The 24,265-nt window shown below is 37.8% G+C and overlaps 1 protein-coding gene across 3 annotated transcripts in view; it reads right to left on the reverse strand.

The window, feature by feature from the left end:
• Nucleotides 1–1,640: 1,640 nt before the first annotated feature.
• LOC113810593 (extracellular matrix organizing protein FRAS1) overlaps nucleotides 1,641–24,265 on the reverse strand; it is a 255,690-nt gene continuing 233,065 nt past the window's right edge. For all 3 annotated transcript variants that reach the window (XM_070126951.1, XM_070126950.1, XM_070126949.1), the window contains exons 7-47: nucleotides 24,250–24,265; nucleotides 23,995–24,101; nucleotides 23,610–23,729; nucleotides 23,119–23,471; nucleotides 22,789–22,998; nucleotides 22,390–22,541; nucleotides 21,769–21,955; nucleotides 21,347–21,459; nucleotides 20,915–21,061; nucleotides 20,614–20,769; nucleotides 20,130–20,377; nucleotides 19,412–19,733; nucleotides 19,093–19,263; nucleotides 17,966–18,934; nucleotides 17,742–17,844; nucleotides 17,342–17,558; nucleotides 16,964–17,216; nucleotides 16,688–16,812; nucleotides 16,316–16,460; nucleotides 15,950–16,156; nucleotides 15,481–15,767; nucleotides 14,961–15,162; nucleotides 14,614–14,813; nucleotides 14,202–14,355; nucleotides 13,923–14,077; nucleotides 13,328–13,632; nucleotides 12,609–12,849; nucleotides 12,193–12,356; nucleotides 11,813–12,050; nucleotides 11,350–11,595; nucleotides 10,929–11,076; nucleotides 8,998–10,792; nucleotides 7,946–8,837; nucleotides 7,679–7,801; nucleotides 7,247–7,435; nucleotides 6,719–6,916; nucleotides 6,230–6,502; nucleotides 5,699–5,832; nucleotides 5,200–5,302; nucleotides 4,638–4,814; nucleotides 1,641–4,484 (exon numbers count right to left, since the gene is read on the reverse strand). The exon at nucleotides 24,250–24,265 is cut by the window's right edge and continues 144 nt beyond it. In XM_070126951.1, coding sequence (XP_069983052.1) covers nucleotides 3,915–4,484; nucleotides 4,638–4,814; nucleotides 5,200–5,302; nucleotides 5,699–5,832; nucleotides 6,230–6,502; nucleotides 6,719–6,916; nucleotides 7,247–7,435; nucleotides 7,679–7,801; nucleotides 7,946–8,837; nucleotides 8,998–10,792; nucleotides 10,929–11,076; nucleotides 11,350–11,595; nucleotides 11,813–12,050; nucleotides 12,193–12,356; nucleotides 12,609–12,849; nucleotides 13,328–13,632; nucleotides 13,923–14,077; nucleotides 14,202–14,355; nucleotides 14,614–14,813; nucleotides 14,961–15,162; nucleotides 15,481–15,767; nucleotides 15,950–16,156; nucleotides 16,316–16,460; nucleotides 16,688–16,812; nucleotides 16,964–17,216; nucleotides 17,342–17,558; nucleotides 17,742–17,844; nucleotides 17,966–18,934; nucleotides 19,093–19,263; nucleotides 19,412–19,733; nucleotides 20,130–20,377; nucleotides 20,614–20,769; nucleotides 20,915–21,061; nucleotides 21,347–21,459; nucleotides 21,769–21,955; nucleotides 22,390–22,541; nucleotides 22,789–22,998; nucleotides 23,119–23,471; nucleotides 23,610–23,729; nucleotides 23,995–24,101; nucleotides 24,250–24,265 — 11,115 coding nt within the window. In that variant the 3' untranslated portion in view covers nucleotides 1,641–3,914. The remainder of the gene's footprint in view (nucleotides 4,485–4,637; nucleotides 4,815–5,199; nucleotides 5,303–5,698; nucleotides 5,833–6,229; nucleotides 6,503–6,718; nucleotides 6,917–7,246; nucleotides 7,436–7,678; nucleotides 7,802–7,945; nucleotides 8,838–8,997; nucleotides 10,793–10,928; nucleotides 11,077–11,349; nucleotides 11,596–11,812; nucleotides 12,051–12,192; nucleotides 12,357–12,608; nucleotides 12,850–13,327; nucleotides 13,633–13,922; nucleotides 14,078–14,201; nucleotides 14,356–14,613; nucleotides 14,814–14,960; nucleotides 15,163–15,480; nucleotides 15,768–15,949; nucleotides 16,157–16,315; nucleotides 16,461–16,687; nucleotides 16,813–16,963; nucleotides 17,217–17,341; nucleotides 17,559–17,741; nucleotides 17,845–17,965; nucleotides 18,935–19,092; nucleotides 19,264–19,411; nucleotides 19,734–20,129; nucleotides 20,378–20,613; nucleotides 20,770–20,914; nucleotides 21,062–21,346; nucleotides 21,460–21,768; nucleotides 21,956–22,389; nucleotides 22,542–22,788; nucleotides 22,999–23,118; nucleotides 23,472–23,609; nucleotides 23,730–23,994; nucleotides 24,102–24,249) is intronic.

Raw genomic sequence — 24,265 nt, forward strand, 5'->3', positions numbered from 1 at the left:
CTGGGCTAATATTTTCAATGGTATCTTCCTGTAATACTGTTTGTTCATATTCTAATGAATTACCTTTTCATAACTTCAACTTTCTCATTTTCCAGCAATATTTAATACTGGCCAGTATTATTTTTAAAGAAAAAAAAAGCAAATTACAGCCTTTGATTTACCATCTCATGTAGTTAACATAAAACTGCAACTGTCATGAAGACCACATAAAATCCATGCACCGTGAGGCAAAATTTTTCCAACCTTCACTCTACTTAACCTTGCATCAGGAGAATGATATGATATATCAAGTGCAATCATGTAAATGATACTGATGTTGACTATCTAAGTTTAGTAGCCCAAAAATGACCAACATGTAACTGCTGTCAGAAACATTTTGTTATCCTGCACTACACTAAAACAAAGTAGTTGACTGTTTGGCGTTTACTACTAATTAACTCAATGCTGACTGGAAAATGTTCCGTTCATAAAGGAGTCAATTAGTTGATCTTGTGACCTCACCTTTCCGTGAAATAACGAGAAAATGCTTTTTTAACTAATGCTATCAGTATTGATCAGTATTATTTTTGTTAAAAACATTATAATTACTATAGTGTTATTGACATTACTGATAGCAGTATTCAATACTAGAAAATATTATAGAAAATCAAGGAAAAGGGTAAACAGGTGAGACAGGTAATTCTCGTAATTGGCTCATTGGTGACTTAATATTTGTGGAGCAATCTACATGTAAAGACAATTACTAAATTAAACACACCGTGGGCATGGCATGTACACACATGCCATCCCTGGCAAAAAGTGGTTAAGTAGTAATTTTCAAACAGGCAAGAAATAATATGTTTAAACATGTTTGTATAAAATTAATCCCATAGTAACTAAGACACTAGCAGTGTTGTAGTGATAGTGCTAATATTCTTCAGATTAATATTGCGGTGATGTGATATGTGACATCAGCAGCCTGTTTCCTGTTGAACTAAAGAGGAATCCTAATTCTTTTAAAAGGGAATGTCTGCTTGACAAAATCAACAAGAAAACCTGAAAACTAACCAAAATTTGTATATTGCTCAAATGATATTTAAAATGACAGTTATCTTATTAACTGGAAACTGAATAATGAATATAGTGAAGTTATAACTATTAATGCTAAATCACAAAACATGTACATATTTTTATGAAATTATTAAGGGCAATTGTTAGTTCTAAAATAAGGAAAAGTTATTAGCTGTTGGGTAATTTCCAGCAGCATGCATAAATAAATGAGCTTCAATGTAATTAAATAAACAGCTGTACAAATTAAATATGAATGTGTTAGTCCCTTTCTGTCTGTGTCTCTCTCTTTCTTTCCTTCTATCTTTCTCTTTTTCTTTCTTTCTGCTTCTCTGTCTCTCAACATGTTTCTTTTTTTTTAGTTATCTGACATACAGACCAGCAAAAGGTGTAGTCCTAAAATGGGTATGTTCTTTCAATCCTTCAATTCAGTAATAGGAAATAATTAGGCACCTATTATTCAGAAAGAATTTATTGCTTTTTTATGAGCTTTTTGGGTTTGGAAGCTAAAGGTTATCTATCTGTCCGTCTGTCTAAAATATTGCACAGATATTACTTCCATAGGTATTTACTCAGGTTTATGTGAAAAAATATTAACATTGGGAATATATTTACAATCTCACGAACATTTTTTCTCTCTTGGAATAGACTCATGCTACAATCAGTCATGAACATTATCTTAAAATTTAAGTGTGTGTAGCGGTCCTAGTTTTTTTTTCATATACAGTCATAATGTAGGGCAAACAAAACTAATATTCATTCTTTATTAAATAAATAAACATTCAAATATCAGTTATTACAATGGCAGTGTCTTCTTACACCTGAGAGAATAATTAAGTGATGAAGTGTCCCCTTAAAAGACAACCAGGTTCAGACTGGCTCAGAATGATGATGTTTCTCTGAAATGCAGAAACTTGTACACAGAACCAGCAGCATAAACAATGTGCCTAGACATTAATTGTGTTGATAACTCTTAATTTCCAATGGTAAATAAACTAGAAATAGCACCTGCAAGCATTGTTCATTAAGTTCAATATGCCTGCATTGCATGACTATACTTCTGCAGGGTTAAACAGTAAATGCGTTTGAGACTACAACAAATGGGCCATTATCCCAAAATATGGTTCATGGATGTAGTAAATAAACATGAAAAATACATGTGCACTGTATTTACTTGAATATAAGGTGGATTGGGTGTAAGCTTCTTTTTCTTTTTATATTCCATATGAAGAGATTGTTCACGGTTTCACAGATGTGATATCACTTTGCAGTGTTTAAGAAAATTATGATCTTATTCCATACTCTCATTATGGGTATAGAAGGAAATCTGTAAAAGCATTAACTGGTGTTTATTATCTCACAACCTCAAACCAATGCTATAAACACTGAACCCATTGTGATTAAAAAGGTAACTTGCTGTCTCCAGAATATTCTTGTACATAGTCATTATATATATTACATCTCACAAATTTAATAAATAGCAATTGGATATCATTCATGCAACTTTACAAATATATTACAAAATTACAAGAAATAAAACCAACTGTCTTTCATGTGAATGAAATAAATACATTTTCACACCTGTAAACTTATCAAATGTTGATAGATCAACTTCATTGGTCATAAAAATACACTTCCATAGGGCTATTTGTTCAATTTCTTACTATTATCATATGGAATACTAAATTATAGTGACTTTTTGGTAAAGGACAGAGAAATTGAAAACCTTTCTTTTCTTGTCATCTGATTTTACACCAATTCACCCTCTTCATTGTTGCTTATATATTCCTGTATTTTATAAACCTTATTTTCAAGTAAATGCAGTCAAGTATACAGTAAATTGAATAGGCTAATGACATAGGAACACAACTGTATGGCACTAATAGACTCATATCATATAAAATAGAGGCCCGCAAACTACAACACAGCTCAGACCTTAAGGGAGATACCGACTAGTTATGGAAATTACACATAAGTGGTGATTAATTTGTGCTGAACTTCATAATGTGAAATAAAGAAATGCAGTTTATGGATTTACATCACCTGTAAACATATCACGTGAGATCAGATAAAGTTCAGGCTGCTGTTTACTGAAATCCTTGAATAACTGTTAATGCACTCACTGGGAATGTGTGGACACTATAATATAGTGTGCCTTAACTGACAGTACAGTAATATTTTTATTTTGGTACAAGTCAAAATTCTTCAATATGATAAGTGGATTTAGGCTTACTATTGACAATGTAGCCATACAATAAAGCAAGTTATTGGTAACTAACAAGCCTGGAACATTTGCACATAAGACTAGGGTGATGCCAAACTCATTTAAATGCTAACTTGTCCACAGCATAAGTATGCATTGGAACTTAGTAAAAAAAGTAGAGAGGGCACCAGAGTAGTTGTAAGAAAGAAATTAAGTCATGAATTAAAGGTGAAAGATCATAAAAATATGAAAAATGTGAATTACATAAGCTTTACTGTGAATTGTTAACTTTGTCATGTTGCACGTAAATCTAACGTGTCACATCTTAATGGTAACCTTTTTCAGTATTTACTGAAATTAGCATCAGCTTGCAGTGGGTTCTGGAGACTTTATCTTAAACCATTTGTATTTACAATATAAAAAAACATGCTCTTTTCTTTTCTCTAATGAAACTTCAAGTCAGTGATTTATAGAGATTCAAGCTCAATTCTCACTGTTTTTCATGTATTTCCTTCAGGTTTTCATGTCACAACTGTTCAGTGTCTGGTCACTACACAAGTCTCTATCTCAGTATTAGTAAAGTCTTAACACATGTATGCAGCATATCAGACATGACCCTGTGAGGAACTTTTGATTTTTTCCCCTTCTAGATGCTATTTCCTCTTTACACTTCTGTTCCTTCATCTTCCAAATTATTTCTTACTGTTATTGCTAATGTTTTGACCTTGACTGTCTGTAAGTTGCTCTCACTGTTCAGGGTCATGTGAGGGGGCAGTGTCTTTGGTCTCTCTTGAATCTTTCCTTCTCCCTTCCTTCTGAACTGCTCTCTCTCATTCTTTAGGCTTCGCACAACAATCACTTTGTCCTTTTCTGACTTTCTGAAATGTCTCTTCACCAGGAGCAACCCAGCAATAATTATGCCCAGAAGGACAACTAAAACAACAATGACATACAACACATTGAGGAAAATGGAACCGTCATCCATTTTTGAACCCGTGTCCAACTGGAAACCTCGCATATTTGTTCCATTACGTGTATGGAGGGACCTGAGAAAAGCAGGTGTTGGCAATTCTTCACCTTCCTCTTTCACATAATCTTCTGATAGGTCTGTGAGAGTTCTTTTAACAAGTGTTCGCCTATGGTCGTTCTCTTTTGACTGGAATTGAGATAGAATTGTGTGCATTGGGGCATCTCTTCGGCTGCGACTACTGCTCGGGCCAATGGTATATAGGACCTATAGAAGGGAAAGGTAAATTTGAAAAAAAAAGGAAACCAACACCCATATACATAATATTTTTCTCATAAAATTTTCAAAAACAACAGTAACTTTCTCACCTAGGGAAGGAAGAGTAAAGTAAGTAGTTATATTATAACCACATAATCTTACCTGGAGATACCACTGATAACCTGAATTAACCTCGTACAGAGCATCCGTCTTTAGCAAGAAACCATCAACACCTGAGAACTGATGCAAAGTCTCATATTCAGGAAGGTCCTCAGCAAAGTTGGCTTCAATCTTTGGAATGCTGAGGTTGCCATCTTCTACATAAGGATGCTCTCGGTCCTGGAACAGCCAAGGATGCTGTATTATCAAATATTTATTGGCAATTACAGTCTTTCTAAATGAAAGCTTCAACATGTAGCAATATACAGAGATCACTCCATGGAAGATCAGAGTTATTAACCTCCATTTTCATGTCAGAGTTACATTACAAAAATTTGTGACTAAGATATTTTTTTGTACTTTTCTGTGGTGTTATATTACAAATATTTTTTCTTCCTCTCTCTGCTCTCATAATTAGAATAAAAATTTATGATATCCTTTTTTATACCAAAAGTAGGTAAACAAAACAAAAACTGTAAACCTTTTTGCTCTCACATTCAGAGTAAACCTTTAATAAGTGGGAACACTTAGCCTATTTATCTTAGGACAAAACACAGTCACTTACAAGGATGAGGAACCTATGGCGCAGCTTGCTCGAGGGTTGAATGCATCCGTACTGAGGTCCTTCCTGATACAGCTCACCAGTGGGGTCATAGGTAGGCACGTACCTAGGGTTTTAGTTTAATGAATATAGTGTGTTGTTTAAAAACTATAACATAATCTAAACAGTATTTTATTTTATTAAGGGAATGTATATTATTAAATAACATAACCTGTATATGATTAAATATCAAAAATTCAAGGAAATAATCCAATATACACTAGTATTAATGGATCGATTTTAAAATGCAAGAGCTGTACTAAATAAGATGATTTTCACTAACAGTAATGAAAAATGCTACTTGAAAACTGTACAAGTAGTATTAACAATGAGACTAAAATCTAATAACTACTTACCTGACACTACAACAAGTGCAATACTAACAATTAGAGTCAAATCCATGAAGTCCCAAAATATATGTGAAAATAACCAACAGCAAAATAACAAAACTTGGCAAACTCACCCTTCCGCACCGGTGCATAGGAACACTCGCTGGATGTAGAGTTTGTAAGCAGAGTGCAGATCTTGGCTAGGGTGCCAGAGAACTCTTCCATATATAGTTTGTCCTGGGCCGTAGCTTCCTTTGTAATCCACTTCCTGTTTTCATATATGAGAAAGATTTAGTTGTTATTGCATCACACATTGCTTGTGTTCTGAAAAATCTCTGTGCAAGAAAGGATGTCTATTTTTAGAATGATTTCTACTTTCAAAACCAAAAAGGTTTGATTAGAGATCTTTTATTTTAAATTTTGTCAATATCTTAAATTTTGTCAATATCCAATTTCTCAATATCTCACATAATCTAGTCTTACAAAATTTAACATATAGGGCAATAACTGCTATTACAAAGAAATGCATGGATTAATAGGTGAAAAAAACACATATGTCTACACAAAGCAACAAACCCCATCACCTGATTTCCCAGATTTGTGATAACCATTCAAGCACAAACAATAATAATAATAAATAAGAAAAACACAAAACCACATCTCACCTGCAAATTATCCACATCCTTGGGATCCATGAGGAACATGGTTTCGCTATTGAACAACTGGAAGTCTGTATTGAGTGTGTAAATAAGAGGTACAGGGCGGTGAGTCTGCTGTATGGCAATTGGGAGGGGGAACGTCGTTGGGGGGTGTGGGGTGCAGGCGGGTGGTGACGCATCCGAGTAGCCTTGTGTGGGTGTCACTGTGCACGGTATGAGCTCCAGTTTGTATTTACCCGTGTAATCCTTCAAGTTGTATTCACTGGTGGCTCGCCATACCTAGGGTAAAAGGAAAGCACGATAAAGAAATGTGATTTGTTTATGATTTTTGGAGAGAAGATACAATAAAAACAAAAAAGTACCTATGTCCCTTTTTTCAATATCATTATTCTATTCATAATTCAGTCATACTGCAAAAGACCAATAATCATCCCTCAAACACACAAGCCTATGCAGTAACCGCTTTCCTTTACTACCGAGAAATAACCATCTCACCTGCTCTGGCCCATCCCATGTGGAAGCCGTCCACATTAACTCCAGCGTGAACTGTATCTCAAGGTCCTCAGGTGCCACTAGCCTTGAGGTGTGGTCTTCCAGATTAGGATGCTGGAGCACAAACTGTCCACGGAACTTCGCTACTGTCTTCAGGTCTATCACAAGGCGCCCAGATTCATCTATGGATATCCTTGTCACCTGATAATTTTTTTTTTTTTTTTAAAGATTGGAATAAAAGAATGTTACCTCATTTCTAGTGATATCAGATATAACTTTTCTGAAGGAGAATAATATCTCTTTTGCATAACTCTTTTGGATTCAAAAGTAAAAAAACTAAATATCTTGTAAAAACACACTTATTCCAACATTTCTAATTTTCTATTGAAACATGATTGCATCCTCATAATATTGGACATTGCGCTTAGGATCATAAATATCAAAGCTTACAGTCAGTTTCATTATTAATATGTCCTGACCCTTCTACTAATATCAAGTAGTTTAACATTTATCATCTTACTCAGTTCTAACCTGTATCTTAGCTGTCAGTGTTGGTTGGGTGTGAAGACCTTGATGCCAGAGGAGAGTATTATAGTAGAAAGATACCGAGAGTTCAGTGCGATGGTCTAGAGAAGCCCATCCTGGTGGTGATGCTGCGTACACGTAAGATATATACAGAGGAACACGAACCGTTAAGAAGCTCTGTCCACCAGATCCAACCTAAACGAGTTAAAAGGGAGAAAGAAAATTATTAAAGTTATTATGTAAAGTTATTAAAAATGCTTAGGATAAATACTCATTAATATTATTCAGAATAAAATACTCCCAAAGAGCTGATTTCTAAATCAAATAAACATTTAGGATTCAGTATTTTTTTTTAGGTTATGTGCCATGATTCTCTCAGAACAAGTAAAATGCTGTAGTTTGGTGTTAACAATAATCTTTCAGAAATATGAAACCAACCTGAAAATCGGAGACCACTTGACCACCACACTGGTCCACCAACTGTGACATTGAGAACCAAGCAGAGAAAGTCCACATGCAAGTCTTCAGATCCAGGTGTTGATACAACTCCAGTGACTTTTTCTGAGGGACAAATAAGTCAAATTAGTACAAGAAACGTTTTTCTTTTTTCTTTTTTTCAAAGTTTGCGAAATTTGTAAATACAAATGTAATGCAAGTTCATATGTTTATGTCATTCATGTTAATGATTCTAAATGATCTGCATACCTCTCTTAGCCTGGAGTCACTCTGATAAGGTCTGGGGTTGATGGGATGCTGATCTTGGGCCTCAGCCAAGAACCCAGCTGTGAGGTCCATGTTAGAACAGGTGTGATGGACACGGTACAGCTGCTCAGTCAGCAAGTAGCGGAGGTTATGGACGGGGAGGGTTGAGACGATGGGCACCATGCCATCCTGGTGAGGTATTTCAACATGGATCTTGACAGTATTTGGATGCTTTTCATCTGTGGAGTTTATGTACGAGAGTGTAGCTATGAAGGACTGGCTTTGGAAACCTCCAGGTTGGCCAGGAACCAGTGGTGTTTGGCAAATGCCATTATGGATTCCAATAGAGATTGGTTTACTCCGCAGGGGGATGCCAAACACTCCATCACTGCGCACTGGCTGAGCTACACAACGGACACGGAAATGCCTAGCAAAGAACATGGAATCCAAGACTTTGGTGTTTGGACTGGCAAAAAGAGTGTCATCTGTGAGAGAGTGGAATGGCATAAGAAGTCCATCACCATCTGCAGGAATAGCTACTTCCCATGAATACTGCATCTGGGAGGCATTCAGTCCAGCCTGAGCACACATTTCTGCTGTCTTTGCACTCTCTGGGTATTTGGGGTCACAGGGTGTTACACACACCAGTGGGTACCCAGGACTTGCAGGCTCTCCGAGGTGCTCCTCAATGTTATCATAGTGCAGAAGTGATGTCACTACTGGAGGTGCTGGCAAGACAGAACTACCCGAAGACTTGTGGTCGAGAATGGTCACTGCAGCTGTTGTGATAGTTCCCAACTCTGCATTAACTGGTTCCTCTGGTCCTAACACCAGGCTGAAGGTCTCATGCCACTGACGTGAAGGATTGTGCACAATGGTCAGCTCCATGTCAATGCTGGAAATGGGGAAAAAATAACCACTAATGAAGCACTTCTGACAGAGAAAAAAGAAAAGTAATAGATTTATATTAAAGCATTTTACAAATTGGAGTTTGTGTGTATCTGGAGGGGGGTGGGGTGCTTGCATTCAGTTATACAAAAAAAGGTTTAACTTACGAGGTATTGCCTGGAGGAAATTCAACCTCTGCATGAAGTGGATGATAGTCAGTGCCTGAAGCAGCTGAGCCATCTCTAGTAGACACCATTACTCTTGTAACCTGAGAAACATCTCCCAGCCGGATGATGGGGATATTGAACTTTGAAGTTAGTTCCCCAGCCAAGGGCTCGGCCACTGTGTAGTCATTTCTCTGGAAGGATACCCTAGGCCTGTCCTCCCAGTCTAGAATGGAGACACGTGTGATTTTGTTTTCTCCCACAGTTGGCTGTAGATGCGAGGGGGATTCAGGGTGAGATAACTTCACAATGAATTCTTCTTCTTTCTCAAACACTAAGTCATCCAGGATACCCACTTCACATTCTACTTTTGAGACTCCCCTAGGAAAAGTGACCATTGAATCTTTTGTGTTCGGTCTCTCTATGAAATCAATGCCTGCTTTTGCCGAGCGCTGTCGTGTGAAGCAGTAAACAGTTGACACTCTGCTTAAATCCCCTGTGCGTTGAATAGGTATCTTCACAACAGTCTGGTTCTCTCTTACTTTAATTTCAGGTAGAGTAAACTGCATGGATGGTGCATCTTCGTCATCTTGTATTGTCACAACTGCCTCTGCAGCAGAGGAGTCTATAGATGCATTTTGTGCTGTGCTGATAAACACCACAAATTTCTCAGGTCCTTCAAGCCTTGGATTTACTTTGTCATCAATAATTTTGATATTGCAAACAGCAGTCTGAACTCCACTAGGAAAGATAACCTGTTCTGAGTGAGGAATGTAATCCAGAGAGGGCTGGGCCTCCTCTGGTTGGAAGGCTTTGGTTGCACACCAAATACTGGAGGAGTAGTTGAGGTCAATGCCTGTCCTATCCAGAGTTACCGACACTGCAGTTTCACTCTCGGAGACATTGTACTGTGTCTGTGTCAGTTTTATTTTACAATCATCATTGGCTCCCTTAACTCTCACTATTGCTTCATGAATCTCCCCAAGGATCACTCCATCTGAGGGATCTTTTAGATATATCATAAAGTCTTCATTATCTTCAAATTCAGGGTCATCAATGATCTTTACATTGCAAGTTGACATTTTAACCCCAGGAGGAAATACAACTCTGGAAGATTCATCAGGGTTCCGGTGAATAAAATCGGTTCCACTTGTCAGCTGATTAGGCTCTGATCCCATAGCTGATCCATCCTTAGTAAGGCACATTACAGATGCAGGAACATTCAGGTCACCTGTGCGTCTTAATCTTGCAAAAATAAATCCCTCTGTTTCATCAACTGCAAAAGTATTGGTTTCAAACTCTACCTTTGGCTTGTCCTCCTCATCATAGATGGTCACCACAGACTTTTTAGGCTTCCCAATCAAGGCATAATTTGGATCTGTAAGTTTGACAGTGAAGACTTCTGGCCCTTCAAATTCCTCATCATCATGTATTGGTATTGTACAGTACTTCTCTGTCTCACCTTCTCCGAACTCTATGGGTTCAGTAATTTCCGTGAAGTCTTCTCCTCTTGCCCTACCCTTTCCACCACTGGCAGACCCTGTGTGTGTTGTGCAGGTGACCACTGATGGCTGTTTTAGATTTCCTGTTCTCTTTACTAGTACTTTTGCCTCTCCATCAGACTCTGTTACATTGTACTCCCTCTGAACAACAACAAACCAGGACCATTGAATGTGAAAAGCATTTCCAGTCACTGTATTTGGCTTGCTGTCGGTTACCTCGAAGGTAAAGTGATCACTTGTTACTGACTGGGCATACGTAGTGAGTTCATAGTAGAGATGACCAGAGATGATGTCAGCTAATAGGAAGAAATGATTTAATATTATCATTATGAATATGTAATACAAATACATACCAAACAATACTGTTTCCCATTTGTAATTCAAAATCACAACTTTTTTCATAATAGCCCTAAAGAACATCTAGGTTATTACCTTGTGTAAATGACATGACAGGTCGTTCATGAGTGGTGAGCCTGAGAACCCCGTGACTGGGTGGAGCTACAACTGTGAACTTGAGACTCTCGGGAGCTGTATCCTCATCTTCTACATGTAGCTCATGTGATGTTATGATGTTCTGAGCCTAGAGTTACAAGTTTATATTTATATTTTTTCCTGATGTGAGGAAATTGTTTAAAACTCATATTGATCTCATAAGATTTTAGAATTTTGTTCTTAACAGAAAAAAAAAAAAAATAATAATGAGAGCAAACTTTCCACTCAGGGTAATAAATTACTGAACTGAAGTCTTCATCTGTATTAATCAAAAGTATTGTAATCAATTTCATTTCATTAATTGTTTTATCTTAATTAGTTCAATATCACATGCAGAACATTCCCAAGAGATGCCACAAACCTTGCCATCCTCATGTTGGAGAAAATGCAGTCCTGTGTTTGCTGTGATAATGGGAGTTCCATCATCCACAGAGGAGATCTCAATATGCACTGTGGAAGGTTCTCGTGTGGCCTCTTCTCCTCTCCCCTTCATGTACATGCTGTTAGTCGAGTCGGAAACTTTGATTTTGAAGGAATCTCGAGAGGCATCAGAGCCATCATGGAGGTAGGACACATCTCCACTGTATAAGTTTCTCATGCTGAATGTCTGTAAAAATATGGATGCTACTATAGAACATTAGTCTGACTAACATGACTACATACAATTCTGAGGACTGTTGATGTTTCTCCAATTTACTTACTGTGTTTCAATCTGTTGAAGTTGAACATACACATGGTAAAATATAAATACTATTTATAAGTCCAGGCATACATCAATATATAATATACAAGCATAAGTATGATACAAGTTACTGCTATTATACCTTAGTATCTATATATTTGTCTCCTTTCTTGATCTGTAAACTCCCATGGCGAGGTTGTCTTGTAATTTCAAATATAATGAGGTCATCCTTGGTGTCAGCATCCAACGCTTCGATCTCAAATTGTGATATAGTTTTTCTTGTTCCTTCTTGTACCTTGATGTGATTCAGCACGAGAAGAGGAAGCTCATCATCTACAGGAATGATGTTGATGTGGAAGGACTGGCTGGCATTGTTATAACTGAAAACAAGTATACCATTTGTGTTATCTGTTGTAACTGTTTTTTTTCCTGTTTTGCAGATAAATAAGGTATCCACATTCAAAAATTTCTCCATCATAATCAAGCATATCAGTTTTTTTGTTCAAAGTCCGTCTGACTCACCCATCTGAAACCACGAAAGTAAACTGATCTGTTGGGCTCTCGTCTGCAGACTGGTGCTGGTAGCGCAGGATTCCTAACTCTAGTGCTCCTTGTGTCCAGGTGGTCACTGCTTTTCCAGGGGCTGTTGCGAGCTCTAGCTGCCCATGGTTAGGACCACTTGTCAACTGTTTTGGAAGTTCAAATTTGAGTACGGAACATTATACATCTGGCCCTGTTCTTTGAGTCATTATTGTATTATGGAATTTAGTTCTTTCAGGATGATGGAAAAAGGACATTCTCTTTATCTTTATGACTAGGCAGTGCAATTTTAAATATTCCTTTTTCAATCTGTTTTGAGAAACAAGTATTTCACATTTTGTTAAATCTTGCACAAATTTATCAAATCTATAGGCAACATTAACACTCAACATTCTTACCATAAATACCAATTCCATTGGGTCCATCTCAGCATCCATGGCAGACAGGAGATCAGCAGTTATGGGAGCTGAGGCATCCTCCATAAGCGAGAGACCAACATTGAGCGTGATGCGAGGCGGAACTTTGTCCTCCAACACGGTGATTGAGAGAGCCTGGTCCATCATTACGTTGCCTTCTGTGTCTTGGAGGTTGAAGTGCAGTGTGTCTGTCCCAGCCTGAGTGTCTTTTTGGTGGGAAAACCTGCAAAATGTTTGTATATTATTAATTATTCACATTAGAATTCAATTTGCTTTTGAAACCAAATAAAAAGATGCTTCACATAAAGACAGATAAATCAATAGAAAGAGAGATTTGCAAATATATTTCTCTTCTTTTCTTTCAAAAAAGAAACAGAATGCACAAGTGTATAACCTCTCACAGCCTAAATTGGCCTTGAGAAATCAGTGAAACAGATAATCATAAAATAGCCAAATGCTACTGAAATGATAATATAAAAGTAATGGTATTGTCCTTATGTAGAAAAGGTAAGAATGAGAATGATTATCTTCACAATACAAAAAGATGTATTTTACCAGTTTCAAATATATCTTCATCAGAAATACATACATTTCTGATGAAATATTCAAAACCAGTTATATACATCTCTTGTACTGTAAGGATATTCATTCTCACTCGTCCCTTTCCTACATTTGTCCACATGAACCGGTATCATCCTTACCTCACATTGCCATTGAGGATATCTTCCTGCATGAAAACTGAACCCACAGTGAGAGGCCTCCAAGCGTTCGCCTCCTGCTCGAACAGTTCAACATTCCCAGATGTGGGAAGTCTCGTCACAACGTATTTTATCTTGGCCACTTCCGAGTCCTCATCCTCTGCCATAAGCAAAGATGGAGAGATCAGAGACACCTCACCAGCCTTCAGTGTGAGGCCATGGTTCAGTCTTAGTCTTGGAGCTTCGTCAGTCTTCCGCAGAATGATGAATTCAATGATGCCTCCTGTTTCGTGGTTACCATCACTTACCTGGAAGAATATTTAGTACATCTATGATTCTTCAAAAGAAAAGAGTATTAGGCAAATCATGTCCACAGATTTATATAAAATGAGATACTTATATATATATATATAAAGTATATATATAAAGCACTATGAATATTAATATAAGTATATATATATATATATATATATATATATATATATATATATATATATATATATATATATATATATATATATATATATACTATATAGATAGATAGATAGATACACATACAAACATGCAGTGTTTATAAAATTCACCGGTTTTGACTTACCATAATTTCCATGACATCTTCTGGGTCTCGAGAACCATCGTGACTGTATAAGACAAGTTCATCCAGAAGGTTTCTGAAGGTAAATTTCTGGCCTCGACTTAGCAGTTCACTCTTCTTAATGGATACATATGGTGATGTCTTCTTATGTACAGACCCTGAGGAAAAAGTTAAGTGTTTCATTAAATTTCCATTTCATAACCTTGAATCTCTATATCTTTGAAAGTACCAATGACTCCTTGTTTGAAAAAGACTGAAAATCATTTCTTATCTATAACATACCATGGGAAGGTGACTGCTGGATAGTGATTATCAGGTCTTCAGGTTCCGTGTCCGTGTCTGATATAAAGAGGGACTGGTTCCTGATGACAATGGTCTGGCCTTGTTCCAGTATGACTTGCTCTCCCAAAATAACCGGTGACTCGTCATTTACAGGCTGCAATAGTGTGAAACCAAATTACGTTGCTGAAGAAATGAGTAGAATGCAGCTTGAGAAAAGTTTGATGACTATTATCATTATTGTTATTATTTTCGCTTCTGGTATAGTAATATAATATTAATGCTGGTTTATTCATAGTTCTCAATGATGGTTATATCAATTTCCACAATATTTATATACTTTCAATTCATAAAAATTTCCCTCCCTTTTAAATACATATTCCACATATGTCTACTTTTTCATTTCATGACCTACCTGTATTGTGATATTGATTCTCATGGTAGGAGACGAGTTAATGCCATCATTCACGTGGAAAAGTAGTGAATCTTGTGTGGGCTCCTGATGACGGTGCTGTGACTGCACGTAAGCCACTCGTCCAGCAACGACATCACCCACAGTAAATTCTAGCATGGGAGAGGTGTTCCCTGGACTGCTTCTAGGCTCTAGGGAAGGGACTGTGCTTTCTGTTAGTTTCTCAGAATTTACTTTGGATAGGAAAAAATGTGTTTTGTATAAAGTACTGTTTATAAACTTAATTCACTTTCTACTGTGTACCTGTGAAAACAAACAAACAAAAAAACACCTCTCTCTCTCTCCCTCACCTGCAAGTGTATTAGTAATGTATCCAAATATTGGAGGTGCATCAATAATGATCCTAAGTTCCGTTGGAGGTGTGTCAGCATCAGTAGCCATGACAGTGGACGGAGGAAGCACAACACTCCCCCCCTCCAACACCTCCACTGCTGGTCCAACAGTTACTCTAGGCTCCTGGTTGTCAACTGGCTGGATCCTCACTTTTAACACCTGATTAATTGATGCTTGCGTTAATACAAATATCGAGCTTAATGAACAGCTGCATATAAATGTAACTGTAATAAAAAAAAAAAAAAAAAAAAAACTGACATGAAAGCAATTCTAGCTAAAGATATAGAAATAAAAGTCAATCTATCTAAATCTGTACAGCATTATGAAAGTAAACCTATACACACATAATTTAATCTAATAACACAATTCACACTGCGCTGTTATGCTAGGCATCTATTCGAAATACTTTTTTAAGACACTGTTAATACATGTACCCTGTCTATAATATATCAACAAAATCTAAAAAATCATAGTCACCTGGTTACTCAATACGTTATTATTAGGGTCAGTTACGTTAAACACCAAGCTATCCATGACTTCCGATATCCCGATTTCCACATTTGAAGTATAGTTGATGAGACCGTATAATATATCAGCTTGCGTGAACTTGTGTGTTTGGTTGAGCATTTGAGAGAATCCAGTTGGCTGAAGGATGGTGAGAGCTCCGTACAGAGGCTGGCTCGTAAGGGTATATACAAGGTCCTCATCGGGAGAGTGGACATCAGTGAAGTAAAGTTGCAGCCTACTAAGAACTCTGGACTCCCCTGTAAGAAGTGCATGATGTGGGTTGATTCCATGAATGATATACAGACGATGTGGTAATTATACATCAATTGGTTATTGTATTGTCACTTTAAAAAAAATTTTCTTCAAGGGAAATATATGTGGGGAGTATGTCCACATTAAATCTTTAATCCTCATACAAAAAACTCCCTTCGACACAAACCTTCCCTCAGAGTCATAGAGAAGGAGGCGTTTTCACTCTTCGTTGGCTGTCTGTCGTCTTCATGTCTGATTGTGATGGAGATCCTAGAGCTGGCTTCAGAGGAATGACCAAGGGCAAGTATCACTATGAAGTCGTAGCTTGACTCTGATCCATCGTGTGTGTACATTATGCGGGAATTCAGTACTTCATCTTTGGTGAAACTGTCCTCTGGGCAGGAAATAAGAATACTCTTTAACATGTTTTTTTAAGGGGAGGTAAAACACTGAATATATATGTCTAAATAATATAACTAACATTACTTGTCTTCCACATTCAAATAAACAAACTGACAAAACCATTGTACATAACATGGAATTCATGTCTTACGTTCTGTAAACATAAAGGACTCTCCATTAATCTCCTGAGTGATGGTACCATGCTGAGGAGCCTCTAGTAATATAAACACAATCTCCTCAATCTGATCCAAGTTTTTCAGCTCGAAGAACTGTGGTTCAAGCAATACTGAATCCCGCTGCAAAGGTAAATTCAGTTTAAGTTGTGCTCATTTTTATATATTCCGGATAACATTATAAAATATATTACTACACTTTAAACATGTTATTTTCATCTACTGTTAAAACATGTCACAGTACATAACATTCTCCTATATTACATTATGTTACAAATGAAATTCTACATTCATTATGCAACAAATGGGAATAAGATTTTTAAGGATAACACAACTTCTCAAGTACTAACACTCTGAATGATAAGTTCAGGGTTCTCATGAGTAAAGGCCAGCTGAGAGCCCTGGAAAGGGACCACGTGGATTGTAAACTTCTGTTCCGGCAAACCACTTGGCTCTCCTGTCATCTGGTCACTCACTGAAAATAGGTTCTTGTGTTCAAAACTTCAAGGAATGTGTATCAAGACCTTTAAAGTCTCTTGTAATGCATCATGGAGGTATACACCTTCCTGTTTATGAACATAATGATAAACTATTAATCAAATAAGTGTATTAAAACTTTTCCATACCGACAAATTTGAAGCTGAAGAATTTATCTTCATCACCAATGTCACCAAGAGGAGGCATATAGATTATTTTCATATCATTGATGTCAGCTTGTGTAAACTGCCTCAACTCAAGACCTGGCGAGTCGATATTGAAAAGTGAGCCATCGTATGGACCCAAGGGTTGTGTGATGGTATATGTAATGTGTTCTGGAGATTTTCCACCTGAGAAGGACAGGTACTGAGGTGTGATGCTGACAGCTTGCCCTTCCTGGACCTGCATTAAAGAAGTTTAATAAGTAAATCTGATACAGGAGATGAGATAAGGTTGAAATATGTATCTAACTTCTAAATCTTCTTTTTATTTTTTAATTCAAAACTCCATCTAAACACCTTTCCTACCGTAATATCAAGTTGAACACCAGGTGTTGGGGACATTTCAGAGGGTTCATTAGATGGTTCAACCTGGATGACAAAGGCTTGATCAGAGAGGATGTTGGGCGGGTGAGAACTGTCAGCTACAGAGAACAGTAACTGGTCTGAGATGAGACTGTCTTGCCCCTGCTTGTCTGTGTGAATGTACCACACTCGACCCTCATTCACATCGCGTTGGGTGAAGCTGTCATTGGAGGGGATTTTGATGAAACATGACTTTTCCCTTATAGCATGTGATACATATTCAAGTAATATGTAAAAGGAGACTTTGGAAAATATGTACAAATTGATTTGTATCAAGTGCATGAGAAAAATTTCTGTCTGAAAAAACATCAATATATTTAAATATTTCAGCTTTATTCAATACCTGGTTGTTGGGCGAATAAGGTGCGACTCGTCCATCTGTGTCCAGCCATCATTGTAGAAGCCATCTGGGGCAGGTGGCAATGGGATCATCAAAATCAACTTGCCTGAAAATAACAGAGAAAGCAGTGCTACTGTGCTTTTGATTCTGCTTTTTCACTTCTATATGAATAAGTAAAACACTATTTTAAAGAAATCCTGGGACAAAGTTAGTGTTTATCTACTCACCATGACCTGGGTTTTGGAGCATGGGGAGAAGGGCATACACCAAGTTGCCATTGTCAGAGTCGATATCTGCAGCTTGGAGTAACTGAGGGGAGATCTGGACACGGTGCCCTGCCTGAACCTTAGCACCACGATTCTTCACCAACACAGGGATGCTTTTCTCATGATCCACAATGTACACTTGAAAGAGGAAGTTTACCACTGTGTGTTCATCTGATGCCTGCAGAAGCACCATGTCTGATGTAACATTAGAGCCATCATGAGTGTACATAACCACACCTTCGGCTAGTTCTTGCAAGTTGAACAAAACCAACTCTTCTCCTCTGACAGAGAGATGGCCATTCTTTGGCCCATCCACAACTGTTACTGTAACACTCTCACTATTGTCCTGGTCGCGGATGTCCAGTATTTTGCTGGTGATAGCTTGGCTGCCACCACGGACTGCAATCAGAGGTTCATTGGTCACTATTTCTGGTTGATTTTTCGAGATCACGTTTACAGATATCATTTCAACGCTTGAACGAAAATGCCCGTCGGTGACACGTAGGCTCATTTCCCCATACAGAGGACGATTTGATTCATGCTTATACAAAATTCTGTTTTCATGCATGTCTTCCACTGCAAATTGATGCCCCTTCTTCATAACCATCTTCTTTCCTCCCCCGACCTTGAAAATGACTCCGTTAGAGGGTGGTTCCACTATAATGATCTTCAGACGGTTGTTGGGGGTGTCAGCATCTTGGACATAAATGATAGACCCATTGATTATCTGAGGTCTGTTGTGCTCAGCAACCAAGGGGGCTAAGATCCTCAAAGTGGGTGCTTTCATATTAAAGTAACAGATGCCATCATCTTTGCTTGGAAAGTAATCCTTGCTGCACTTGTCCACACACTGACCATCTTGCAGCAGGTACGGTGGGAGGCATTCGTGGCACTCGTACAAGGAACAACTCATGCAGTGTTCCCCACATTCTGTGTAGAATCAAAACAGTTTAGATAAGTTCAGGTTCTGTTGTTCTTGATGTATAATGACATGATCAGAAGTAGGTATAATAAAACTGGAATAAAAACAAATACTTATTTTTGAAATCATGAATGATACTGTGTTGATAAACAATTAGTGATCTTACTGTTGCAGTTATTATTGAACACATTGGCAAAGGTTCCAGATTTGCATGATGTTGAACACTGCCCATCTTGCAGCAGGTATGGGGAATGACAGGCCTGGCATTCAGAACTGCTGTTGCAAGCTGTGCAGCCAGCTGAGCATGGCATGCATGTCTTTCCCATGGCATAGTGACCTTCAAAGAATAACATCATATTTAAGAGAAATATAACAGATCTTTTACATCATCCAAAAAAATTATAATCTACTTTAGCATTAATATTTTTGAGTTTCTCTTCTATGGAATTAACAAATCAAAATTTACAGAAATCACACAGTCCTACCTGGAGAACACTGTGGTAGACACTTGTTTCCCTCAAGGAACATATTCACAGCACAACTCAAACAGTCAGACTCTGTGGGGCCAAGACATTCCTCACAAGTCCAGTGGCATTCCTGGCATTCACCGCCAGCTGAATCGTCCGCATAAAACATGTGTGGACACTTGGTGACACACTTGCCATAGAGCAAATGAAGGTGAGGAGGACAGGTGATGCAAATGGTTCCATCTCTGCTACAGGTGTCACAATCACCCTGACAAGGTATGCAACCCCCATCACCAGAGGCGTAGAATCCTCTTGGACACTGGGTTTCTTCACAAGTACCCTGTTGCATATATGATGATGGACAAATGACAATTATGATCAGGAAGAAGTAAAATGCTTTTCTTTTGTACAGCCTCATTATTTAAATCTCATGTGTAAGTTATGTGACATACAATGACTCTCAAGTATTCTCCTACTTCAATGTATTACAATATCAGCTACACATTCTATCAGGGACTACTTCCCTCGAGTTAGCAAACATATATAGGTAAGAAACACTAACTGATTATGGAAATCATTACTTTCATAAAGGTTATACAGTTGTCTTATAAATATATTAATTGTATATTCTACGCTTTTAAAAGTCAACAAGCAGATATCCTTCACATCCTTTGGGACATCAAAAATACTTTTGACATGCACCAGTTTAAGCAGACGAAATGCATAAACTACATACCTCAGAAGTTAACTCTGCATGATCATGGCAACTTATACAATCATTCAAGGCTTCACCCTTGCAAGTGGCACAACTTGGATGGCACTTGATGCACCTGTCCAGTACTTGATGATGGAAATGGCCCCTATGACAGACGTTCACACATTCTTGTCCTTGAGGGATTTTGCGTTTCCCTTTACACTGCAGGCAGAGGGAGAGGGTGCTGTTGCCAGGATCGGGTGCACACGCCTCACATGACTTGTGACAAGCTAAGGAGAAAATGTATTGTGAATATATATATTTTATGGATATCAGCTGTAATTCATGAACAGTAATATCATTTTTCAGCACAAGCTATATGAATCTTTTCAACTTACAGATCATCAAAAAGAGCATTTGCTTTTAGAATATATATATATATTTTTTAATGTCTTATAGATATAATGGCTAGAGTCTAAACTGTGAGATAAATATTCCTATATCCTCATTACACAACGACACTTACTCTGACAAGTATTGTCTTCAGCCAAAAAGGTCCTTCGGTAGCATTTCGTGAGACACTCAGCACTCTCTCCTCTTTCATGTAGTGTGGCTTTCTTATGACAACTTAGACAGTGTTTCTGGCTTGGTCCAGAGCAAGTCTCACATCTTGGATCACAGGCTGAATGGGACAAGTTTTTTGTTTTCATAAAAGAGAGAAAAGTCCTTCTGATTTCATCTATTCTAGTTACAAACTACAAGAACATTTTCCATTTTTAAAAGTAACTTTACTATTTTTCATAAAAATAATTTGAGACAGAACTCACGCAAACAAACGTTTCCACTTTCTTGCTGGAAAAAGCCACCAGAGCATTCCTTGACACAGCGCTGTTCCTGGAAGAGCCAGCCGTCTTCACACTCAAGGCATGACTCTGGCTCTGACACATGCCAGTTCTTGCAGCCCTTAGACCCACCTTAGGAAAAAGGATACATATATCAACTGTGAACATTTTTTATCTAGTTGTATCCGAATTACATTTATATATATCAGCTTACAGCTCATTAATATTTTTGTCATAATAGTATTTAGGTACTCAATGCTTTGCAGTATTTCACATACACAGTTGTGTGATATGATGCATCAGAATCAGGAAAGGCAAATGGATTCTTCCTTCTATATAACTATCAGGGATAAAATAACTATCATCAACTAAATGAAGAAACTCTTAATGAAATACGGTGCAGACATCTTAACTTACTGATGCAAATGTGATCCATCAGCTTTTGATTTTCAGGACATGTATCCTGACATTCACCAGCTGTTCCATTGACTAATACAACCACCTGTTTATCATTGCTACACTCAACGCATCTGTTCAAAACAAAAAGTCAGATACCCACAATTAATTTAGGATATTTTTGCTAAGGTTAAAGGAATGATATTCATAATTTCATAAAAAAACTGTATCACTAACTTCAACTATAAGACATTATACATTTTCTTTCCTTTATGTTATTAAGTAAACCTGCTAAAATAATCACTGACAGACAAGATAAAACATAAAGGAGACTCATTACAAGAGAAAACGTTTTTGAATGGCAAGTTTGATGTCACCAACAGACCAAGAGGAAATATTAACTTACCAACAACAAAGTGCATTACCAAACAGACAAGACATACCTGTGTTCTCCCGGACCCAGGCACTGTGAGCATGCAGAGTCACAGGGAAGGCACTCCTCAGCACCCATGTAGTGCCCACTAGGACACATTTCCACACAAGCTGAACCACTCTTCAGCAAGTAGTGTGGGCAGGAAGTGCAGGATAATATTCCTGGTCCATCACAGGTCCCGCATGAACTATGACAGCCTATGTTGTGAAATATCTATTTAGTGATTCTGCTCAGATTTCCTTTAATAAGGTATCCTATATTCATCATGTTTCTTTCATATTGTAGTTACTATGCTACATGACATCTCAGATCATATACTGTACTTCCATATTAGTATATCAGTAAATGTGTTCCAAACTATACAGTATCAGTTTGCTACCCTATATATATATATATATATATATATATATATATATATATATATATATATATATATATATATATATATATATATATATATATAAATCCTAAATATCTGATTATTTCAATTATTAAAGCATCTAAAACATTTTCCTGCTAATCCACTTTATATAAACATTTCTCAAAAACACAAACTATACACTATCAGTCTCATGAGCAATATAGTTTCACTTCACTTCCAAAAGAACTGCAAGCATGCTTCTCTCCTTACTGAGGCAAGTGTTGTGAGGGCCTTGGTAGTGTCCAGGCAGGCACTGGTCAAGGCAGCGTCCATCCTGCAACCAGAATCCATCCTGGCAGAGCAGGCATTCGCCTACTCCACATTTCTCACAGTGTTCCTCACACACCTCGCACACCCGTTCTCTGAAAATGCACCAGGTCAGTGACTGAGGAAAGATGATCTGCAGTTTGATTATTCCTGTTAACTAATAACAGGTGCATAAATATTTAGCTTGTGATGATATACACAGAAGCATACATTAACCAACACTTAATGGAGAAGAACTGACCTGCTGATGTATACCTAATATAATATTTGTATCATACCTACTCCACTAGTGCATTTACCAACACCAAAATCTTGCATATAGTGTAGAGACAATGCCCTTACCTGGGATAATATCCTCTTGGGCATGAGGTGACACAAGTGCCAGCATGGAGATAGGCTCCACTTTGGCACACCTGACAGTGGTTAGCCTCAGGCCCTGAACATTCTGCACAAGAACTATGGCAAGGGAAGCAAGACTCAGCCTCTGGGTAGAAGCCTCTTCCACAGTCTGAGACACACTCGCCCTCACGCAGCATGCTCTCGAGGTGACACCTGAAAATTATAATAAACAATTGAATCATACAGGATAAATCATACGATTATCATCATGCAATATTACACAGATTACACAAGAACCTTATTTTGAAAAACAATGAGAAAATATTCACTCACTTGCTGCAGTGGAATCTGGTAGCCTGATTACAAGCAGCACAGGAGGGATGACATGCCAGGCACACACCACCCTGCTGGAACCATCCCTCCAGACAAGAAGAGATGCAAGTCCCATCCTGGAGGTAATGCCCCTCTTCACACATGGTACAAGTGGGGTTAGGAGAACCAGGCACACAGGTCATGCAGTTGGGAGGACATGTCAGAGGTTGGCACTCAGGGCAACAATCATCTGATGTGCTTGACACAGGAGCCAGACCTGGAGGGCATGGGGCACAGGCAGGAGTGTGGCAGGTAACCTTGCCAGAATTGCAGGAACAAACACGACAGCTTCCTGAACTCCACACCTCACCATCCTGTGTGTGTGATCAAAGTGTCAGTCAACTAGTTATTGCAATCTTTGGAATCTTTTACTATTAGCATTACCCAAGTAAAGTAAACAATAATATCCATGCAATATTAAATATATACATACTGTACAAACAGATACTTGCCTGTCTGAGTCTGGTATCATGGAAGCAGAGGTTGAGATTGATGGCACACTCAGGGCAACAGGCACCAGGTCTCGTCACCAATTCTTCCCCAGGTCCACACTGGCTGTACTCACACCTCACCTGGGGATAATTGTAACTTAAGGATTCGAACTGTTTTCTAATCTATTTGTGAGCATATAACTGAAAAAGTAATTGCATTGTCTTTCGTGTGTGTGCACAACAATGTCATGTCCATTTTGTACTTAATGATATTTCATTATCATATTGTTTACAGAAATAACTGTAGTGGGCAAGTAATATAATATAAAAAATATACTGCCAATATCAATCATTCATTCACAATTCTACTATGATCCCAACACTAACTGCACTGTGTAAGTCTTACCTCATTACAGACAACCTGGGCATCTCTACAAGCACACACTTCACATTCACTGATGTTCCAGACGGATCCTGGGGCTTGTCGCACACCACTTTCCAATAGACACCAACCTTGAAATATCAAATAAACCACATAATAGTTATAAGTATATTATATCTTTTTTAATGTAATTTGTTGATTGGTAATTAAATACATGCCAATCTACTGGTTATCATAACAGAAAAAAATATATTTTCACATTCAATTACTCGAACTGACCTTGCTTTTTGACACA

The sequence above is a fragment of the Penaeus vannamei genome, chromosome 11 (genome assembly GCF_042767895.1).
Source record: "Penaeus vannamei isolate JL-2024 chromosome 11, ASM4276789v1, whole genome shotgun sequence".
NCBI lineage: Eukaryota > Metazoa > Arthropoda > Malacostraca > Decapoda > Penaeidae > Penaeus > Penaeus vannamei.